The sequence below is a fragment of the Rhinopithecus bieti genome, unplaced genomic scaffold (assembly GCF_001698545.2).
Source record: "Rhinopithecus bieti isolate Rb0 unplaced genomic scaffold, ASM169854v2 scaffold_38123, whole genome shotgun sequence".
Taxonomy (NCBI): domain Eukaryota; kingdom Metazoa; phylum Chordata; class Mammalia; order Primates; family Cercopithecidae; genus Rhinopithecus; species Rhinopithecus bieti.
In genome coordinates, this window is record NW_016816276.1 from 705,092 (window position 1) to 714,105 (window position 9,014).

The 9,014-nt window shown below is 38.6% G+C and overlaps 1 protein-coding gene and 1 pseudogene across 2 annotated transcripts in view; both read left to right on the top strand.

The window, feature by feature from the left end:
* Nucleotides 1-9,014, top strand: part of TMEM150C (transmembrane protein 150C) — a 90,364-nt gene that overhangs the window by 69,092 nt on the left and 12,258 nt on the right. For both annotated transcript variants that reach the window (XM_017854743.1, XM_017854742.1), the window contains exons 3-7: nt 258-347; nt 1,494-1,547; nt 1,689-1,721; nt 1,822-1,889; nt 8,602-8,729. In XM_017854743.1, the coding sequence (XP_017710232.1) occupies nt 258-347; nt 1,494-1,547; nt 1,689-1,721; nt 1,822-1,889; nt 8,602-8,729 (373 nt within the window). The remainder of the gene's footprint in view (nt 1-257; nt 348-1,493; nt 1,548-1,688; nt 1,722-1,821; nt 1,890-8,601; nt 8,730-9,014) is intronic.
* The window catches only part of LOC108516969 (40S ribosomal protein S6-like), a 2,188-nt pseudogene continuing 2,082 nt past the window's right edge, over nt 8,909-9,014 (top strand).

Consider the following 9,014-nt stretch of genomic DNA (forward strand, 5'->3'; position numbering starts at 1 on the left):
AAAAAAAAAATTAATTAATTAAAATAAGTCTTCTATTAGTTCTCAACTAAAACTCTGGAATATTTAAGCTAGATAACAATCATCCATGTTAACTGTTTCAGGGATTTCCCACATGAGTAGGTGGGAATGATGATACCAATTTGAATCATGGTTTCATAAAATACACTTTTTTTTTTCAGTTAGACTAAACTTTCTATCTTGAAAGAGTGAAGTAAATGTTTTGCCTTAATTATTAATACCTGTTTATTTTATTTCAGTGGTACAGGCATGGATGGGAAGAAATGCAGCATATGGATGTTCCTACCTCTTGTATTTACTTTGTTTACTTCAGCTGGATTGTGGATAGTGTGAGTATACGCTCATTTAATTATTTAAGGATTCAGGTGCAATGTAGATAAAAATGTAAACCTTAATAGTATATGGCGGCCAGCCACAGTGGCTCATGCCTGTAATCCCAGCACTTTGGGAGGCCGAGGCGGGCAGATCACTTGAGGTCAGGAGTTTGAGACCAGCTTGGCCAACATGGCGAAACCCAGTGTCTACTGAAAATACAGAAATTAGCCAGGCATGGTGACGCATGCCTGTAATCCCAGCTACTCAGGAGACTAAGGCACAAGAATCACTTGAACCCTGGAGGCAGAGGTTGCAGTGAGCTGAGATCACGCCACTGCACTCCAGACTGGGCAACAGAGCAAGACTCTGTCCCCATCCTGAAAAAAATAGTAGATGGCATATCTATATGACTGTATTTATAAATACTTTAAAATAATATATTTTACTAATTCAACCTTGCTAAAGTCCTCATTTCTTTCCCATTTTCTGTTAACCAAAGTAAGTAACAAGAGTGAGTAATAATTATACAAAGCAGATGGTGAAGAATACAAGTTTATTTTGTGTTCATGTGTTCTTGTTGTGATGAACATTTTGTTAACTGGTTATTTGAATTAATTATTTACAAGATTTTTGAATTTGACGCTAATATGCCGTGGATTCCATCTGCAGTCCAGTTCATAGTCAAGTTATTCATGACTGGGTCTGATATGCTTATAAAATGAATATCATTATATCAGAAGTCCTGGCTTACCACAAAATGTTCCCACGCTTGCTTATTTTAGGTAATATTCACCTTAAGAAAATTATTTTAGTCCCTTAAAGTTTGTTAGGAAAGGTAGGACACATATTCCTGAGAAGTTAGAAACTGAACTCTAATTTTAGTTTGCTCAAAGTTATAAGGTCTGTTTCCTTGTTTTCTAGTTTCCAGTTTATAGGCATGGCCATTAATTTGGGGGATGTTTTGAAAATTAAGGAAATATTACTAATAATGACATTTGAGCTTCAAAGAACTAGATGAGCTATGGGTAAAGAATTGTAAAAGAGCATTTCTCAGTTAGAAAAAGTGAATATGAATTAGTGCAGTTAGTTTAATAAAACTGGGAAACAAATGATTCTTTTTTTCAATTTCTTTGTTCTATAAACTTATTCTTTTTTGATAGATACTTCATAGCTGTGGAAGATGACAAAATTTTACCATTAAATTCAGCTGAAAGGTAAAGTTTATCTGTGGGTATTTCATTGTTCATCAATAGATTTAGCAAAAACTTTCCCACTGGGAAGGTTAAACTGCACAAATGACAGTGCTTTAACCTGAACTTCTGTGTTTTTTTTTTTTTGTTGTTGTTGTTATCCAGGAAACCTGGTGTAAAGCATGCACCATATATAAGGTAACCCAGCAATTCTCTTCTGTTCTGTGGGACCATAGGAAAAGTTAGGAGGATCATAGATTTTGATATAGTAACTATAAAACATTTCATCTTTTTCAAGCATTGCAGGTGATGATCCTCCTGCAAGCTGTGTGTTTAGTCAAGTTATGAATATGGCAGCCTTCCTAGGTAAGAAGAGTGTAAAGAATGCTTTATGTGCTTTGGTACATTTCTTTTTTATTTTAAATTCTCCCAAACCCTTATCGAAACAATAGGGGGCTTAGTTGATCATTTAGTATCATATCACGTCAGTATGCTGAAGCCAGCTCTTTGTCTTAAAGGTCTTTTTCTCTCATACATCCATTTTGTTCACCCTGCTGTCCTTACATTTTCTCTTCCCTTTACCATCTTTATCATTCAGATACTCTTGATTTGATTTATTTTGCTGCATAAAATAATATATTTCATGGTATAAAATCCTGTATGAGAATGTAATATTGTATAAGACGTTTGCTTTGAAAAGAATGCTTTATTTATTCCGTCGCTAGCAAAGATGAAAAAAATGCATGGGCTTTGTGATATTTGTTGATGTGTGTAGATACTGTCTTTAAACCTAAAGGTCAATATTAGCATTAGGATTACACTCTCTCCTGTGCCTGTAGACATAGTAAGCTGGCAAATGGAGAAGTAGGCTTAAAAAGAAGAAGAAGAAGAAGAAGAAGAAGAAGAAGAAGAAGAAGAAGAGGAAGAGGAAGAGGAAGAGGAAGAGGAAGAGGAAGAGGAAGAGGAAGAGGAAGAAGAAGAAGAAGAAAGAAGAAGAAGAAGAAGAAGAAGAAGAAGAAGAAGAAGAAGAAAAGAAGAAGAAGAAGAAGAAGAAGAAGAAGAAGAAACCTTTGGTACTCATATTTAGCCCCAGTTCCTCACTTTTTCTTTGGGGTCCAAGACCCTCATGTAATATTCTGTCCCTCTGTGAGTGCATCCACGACCCTGCATAGTCCTCCGGAGATGGTGGGAACCAGCCATGCACTCTATCCTTTTTCACATCTACCTTGTATACCATCTCCTCAATGTCAGACTTTCCCAGTGTCTCTCCAAGAGTCAACTAGCTGTCACTGTCAGCATGCTGTTAGGAAGGACCAGAGACAGCATACCCTTCCCACAATGGTGTTCTGGAAGTAGTTCTTTTGATGGTGAGACTTGCACTCTAAGTAAAAGGTAGTAGTATTACTGAGGGAATATTCAACCTTTATGGGACATGTCCCCCAAAGAAGTAACCTGTTATTTCACCTCCCCCCCAAAATTCCTACTCATTCTTAATGTGTTCTTTTTTAATGTTTGCTATAAGAATGGGAAGACCTTTAGAAGTCAGTGGAAAATCAAGGGAGATGGGTGGTCCAACATGCAACACAGGCAGAAACTAGTTGGTTCAGAAAGCCCAGAACATGAGAAACATGGAGAATGTTTCCCATCAGGCCCATCAGGCCTCTCTTGAATCTGTAAGCTTCAAAAAGAAGTACACTGGGGAGCTTCTGTACAGTTAACAAGATTCTTCCCTAGAGCTAACCACCTTTCCATCAAAGCCCTCCCCAGCCTTCCCCAAAGCATATCCCATTTGCCAAAGCAGGAAGCATCTGGAAGGCATGGGCTGCTATACTACCACTAAGGAGAAAGTTAAACATATCCTGATGTGGGGGTTGCTGAGTCTTTAAAAAAGCTCTCCTCTTTATGCCCCTGGCAGTCAGGACTTTCACATCCTAGATATTTACAGGTATCAAGATGGATGGCACCTGCAGCATCTGGTGCACCCGTGGGCACCAGGGCCAGTCCTGGGCAGGCAGGTTTGGTTGTCACTGCTTTCAGCCTCAGAGCTGCCAGGACCTTTATATGCGCTCCTTTTTTCTACTCTTGACACCAGTCTTCTGAAAAGACCTAATAAACTTATTCATCCCAAGACATAAATAGCTGCTGAGGAACATTCACATTTAACAGAGCGCAAAGGCCCAAGAGTGAACCTTGAATGGCAGGGTCAGGGGCCTTTCCTGGCCCCTCTGCCATCATAGCACATAGGCTTGCAGGCTGCCATCTATTCGTATGATCATCCCACAGGGGGCAGCAACAATAATTAATAGCCATCATTTCTATTCCAGGAACAATGCAAAGCGCTTTGCAAATACTACCTCATTTAAGCGTGATACTCAAGTCTGGAATATAAAAAAGCTGTCACCAGCTGTCTGTCCTCCACTGGGCTTTAAACAAACCAGTGAGCACATTGGAAGCCACATATTGTTTCCTTTGTATGCTTAAGACAAACTGATATTTCCCAGTAGTCTTTAAGTGTATAATTTTTAAAAACCCAGTTTGTATCACTCACAAGTTTATCCAGTTATAAGGCTTATAATTGACTAATTACAAAAGCACTTCCAAAAACAAAGCAATGAAAGCAAGATCCCCTCTTCCAGATGACATTTGTCATCATCTTATTCTCCAGTCCTTCCTGCTCCACCAAGAAGCAATTAAGCTTTTGCTAGCTCTTGCTCTAAGGTATTACAACATCCAGTGTTTATTCTGTATTATCGTTCATCATTTTCAGTACCATCTGGTAGACATAAAATTGATTAAGATTAGTGTTCAATGGAAGCAAACCAACAAGTATTTATTTATCAACTCTGAGAGTGAAAAAGAATCAGTTTACTAATGATTCCTCCTCTAAACTGTGGATACCTTCATCTCCCCAGGCCCGCCCTTGTTAGACTTCAGACTATTATTTTAGTCTACATAACTAACTTTAAGAAATAACCCACACCGCCTATCAGTCACTGCTTTTCAGCAGCCGTATAGATTATAATTTACAATCTAAAACTGAGTGAATGTAGCATGTATTAAAATTAGCAAAGATATTTTATCTTTTTTGGCAGACTAATCAAAGATTGAATGCTCAATTATTTTCTTTAGAGAATTAGTTATGCTCTTTGTCTTGAAACTGCATTTCTTTCCACAGGGTGAGAGAGAAAAAGACCTAAGACAAATTTCTTCAAAGGAATATGATTTCCTGCCCTGGGGAGGTTGTGAGGATAAAGCTAATAACTGAATGATTTCGGTCACCTAATAGCAGCCACTCTCCCTTCAGGCAAAACATATTGACAGTTGTGTTCTACTGCAGTCATAAATAGGAATTATTCATGCATAAAGAGTAAAACTAAACAAAACAAAACAAAAATTTGGCTAGGTACCAGTTTAGATCTGCAAGGAAGAGACGTTATTTTGAGTTTTGAACTTTAAAAACCCAGTCAGACTCAGAATTTAAAATGTAGTTAGAAAATCAGCCATTATTTGATTTGCACTCTTTTAAAATAGACAGGAAAATTAAGTAGGGGACACCTCTGTATAGCAAAGAACCGTTCTAAATACCAAAAACCACAGAAGGATGAGTTTTTAAAATCTTTTCTGAAACTGTTAGTGAAATCTAAAACTTTTAATGAAACAAAAAAATATATCTATTGATCAGAACGTGAATGTGGTAAAAGCTAGCATATATAAAGATGGCTTTGAAATGGCCCGTAAGTCTTTTTCAAGAAGGTATAATTAAATCACTACTTGGTTGAAAATGGACTTCATAACAGTCCCAATCTGCCTCCATTCATACCTAAGTGTTAGTAAAACTGTTATGGGGCAAAATCTTTATTAGATCAATCGTTCTAAAAATTCAGCTAGAATCTATTTTAAAAGGAAAGCTTGCCTCCCCTGATCTGATTAATAATGGAGTTAAGAGGTGAAAAAGGGCAAAGTGTGGTGTTTAGAATGCAATTCTGGAAGTTTGGAGTGTTGGGTTAAATCCCTGTCTTCAAATTGGTTTCTGTTTCCTGCTGAATTTCATAATTTGTTCATGATAAGATGACTTACTGTTCATATTACAAATAGGACAGCTAGCAATGCAGGGACCAGGAGATGTTGCATGTCCTGTGTTTAATGGACAGAAATAGATAATGAAGAGAGCGGCCATCAACTCTGTTCCCCTGGGCATAAAGGAACAAACTGTTTGGCTGGGTGGGTCAACATGAAGAGCCATTTCAGGAACTGGGTTTAGGGCTTAGGTCAAGTTCCAGCACCATTCTATCCCACAAAATGGCCAGAGAGAGTTTTCAGTGGTCATTAAAAAAGAAAAAAAAAAAAAATTAGCCAGCCAGGCGCGGTGGCTTACACCTGTAATCCCAGCACTTTGGGAGGCCAAGGCAGGCAGATCACAAGGTCAGTAGATAGAGACCATCCTGGCTAACATGGTGAAACCCCATCTCTACTAAAAATACAAAAACATTATCTGGGCATGGTGGCGTGCGCCTGTAGTCCCAGCTGCTCAGAAGGCTGAGGCAGGAGAATCACTTGAACCCAGGAGGAGGAGGTTGCAGTGAGCCAAGATTGCGCCACTGCACTGCAGCCTGGCGACAGAGAGACTCCGTCTATATCATAGGCTTATGCCTATAATCCCACCAACTTGGGAGGCCGAGGCGGTCAGATCACCTGAGGTCAGGAGTTCAAGACCAACCTGACCAATATGGTGAAACCCTGTCTCTACTAAAAATACAAAAATTAGCTGGGCGTGGTGGCATGGGCCTGTAGTCCCAGCTACTTGGAAGGCTGAGGCAGAAGAATTGCTTGAACCCGGGAGGCAGAGGTTGCAGTGAGCTGAGATCACGCCACTGCACTCCAGCCTGGGTGATAGAGTCAGACTCTGTCTCAAAAAAAAGAAAACAAAAATTAAGTGTGCTGTCTTAGTGTCTTGTTATTATGTCCTAACAGCCATACACAACTCATTAGAAGGATATCCTATGGTGCCTGTGTTGAGCTCTCTAGGCTTAATCTAATGACTTCTTTAGCTGATGACCACTTTGTGATGGAGTGCTGTGTGTTGAATTACTCCTCTCCCCTGCTTCCTCCTCCTGTTCTTATCCTAAAATTAATAAGACATTGTGACTATTTTTCATCCTCTAGGATAGTTATTGTCGTTGTTAAAGACTTCAGATATAATTCCTACCTAGGTCCCTCAAACCAATAGTTTGAGAAACTATTGTTAACCCAGGTATAATGTATTAATTTTCCGATCAACAGTGGATACTAGCTGAAGCATATACTAAAGTATATATCAGGGCTGAACAATTTGAGATTTTTATAAATCATGATTTATCTCTATTTTGTTTCTAAAACCCAAATATTAATCAAGTTTTATACCACTCTTTGATCAGAAGTACTTAGAACAAAAAGTCAACTTATCGAGCTTAAAGCCATAGGGTTACACTATGAAATTTAACATACTTGGGAAATGCAAATTTATGGATAGATTTTCTTTATTAATGACTACTAATAATGGCCTGTAATCAAAGAAAAACCTTTAGCAAATAATTACCAACTTAATTGCTGTATAAATAAGGTAATTCTTGAATTTCTAATTGTCTTTCCTGCTGAACCTTAATGTCAAAATAAATTATCTTAGTAGTAAGTTTGTTTCCTTACATGTAGATATAATTTACATTAATTGAAAGTGATTTTTCATCATTTATTGACTAACCTCTGCCAACTCTTTGTATAAATATGAAAATATCTCTGCACTAGGCAAAAAAAAAAGGTCATCCTTAGATTAGGGCCTTGAGTATGGACTATCCCGAGGTTACTATTAGAAGTCAGATTTGAAATCTAAGTAACTTCCCTCATTCTCTCTTCAAATTCTCCGATACCAATTTGCTTCAAAAGATAGAGTGGACTTTTAAAAGGAGTAATTAATATTATTTTCAGGAATTAAGTTTTCTTGATATACTAGGTACCATTTCCAGTACATATCAAATCTCCCAATCTGCTGTGTTCAAATACAGGTTTCATATGTGTGAATATGGTAACTTCTCTAATTTAGATTAACTATCTTTGTTGTTTGACAGTGAACACCTCCAAGTAGAATCAAAGGGAAGTGAGAGTAAAACCAGTAATAAAGGAACTTGTACACTTACCATTATTTTTCTTCCTCTCCCCAGGAATGGTTTATGGCACTAGCACCAGTAGTTTTGTCTAGATGTGGTAACCTTGTCTTCTTCCCATTATGTTCCTACCCTATCATTATTTTCCACACTATTCTAAGCTAAAGAATAACTGAGTTGGCCGGGTGCGGTGGCTCAAGCCTGTAATCCCAGCACTTTGGGAGGCCGAGACGGGCGGATCACGAGGTCAGGAGATCGAGACCATCCTGGCTAACACGGTGAAACCCCATCTCTACTAAAAAATGCAAAAAACTAGCCGGGCGAGGTGGCGGGCGCCTGTAGTCCCAGCTATTCGGGAGGCTGAGGCAGGAGAATGGCATAAACCTGGGAAGTGGAGCTTGCAGTGAGCTGAGATCCGGCCACTGCACTCCAGTCTGGGCCACAGAGCGAGACTCCATCTCAAAAAAGAAAAAAAAAAAAAAGAATGACTGAGTCAGTCTGTCTTTATCCCATCTTATATGTTGTGTGCCAAGCCTCTGCAGTGCTCTCCTAAGCCAGTCTGTCCTGTGCTGACCTTGTTTTTGAAAACTCTGAGAACACCATTCATAGTCCTATCATCCTTGCCTCACCTAAGTAACATAAGGCCCTGCTGCCTGGAGTCCTCTCTGCCTCTCTGCTTTCCCCAGATTGGGTGTAATAAAACATCTAAATAATCATAACCATTGCATGGAAAGTTTCTCTGAAAAATTGTGGATCATTCCAGAGATGTAAAATGTACTGCGGTGAAAAGTTTAATTTTGCACATTGTGGCTTTAGAATTCTCCCTCTTACCTAAGAAAATAGTGCAGCAGCAAAATAATAATATTAATAATAGAATTCTGCCTCACAGTCTAGGTGTGTGATTTAATTTCTTTCATTTTAAGACTTTGCTTTACTCCTAGCCCTTGTGGTAGCTGTTCTGCGCTTCATACAACTGAAACCGAAGGTTTTAAACCCGTGGCTGAATATTAGTGGATTGGTGGCGCTGTGTCTGGCTTCCTTCGGAATGACCTTACTTGGTAATTTTCAGGTACTTGATTTGACCTTTTTCACCTCCCTCTGACACTGGTAAGACCTTCACTTGTGAGATTATCAACACTATTGAGGTATAATCACCATATGGCCCATATAATTCTGCACAAACCTTTTTTTTTTTAAAAAATTAGGACTCTTTTCCATGGCACCTCGGAGGCGTTCAGCTATTTCAAGATGAAGCTGAACATCTCCTTCCCAGCCATTGGCTGCCAGAAACTCATTAAAGTGGAAGATGAACGCAAACTTCGTACTTTTTTTTTTTTTTTTTTTTTGAGACGGA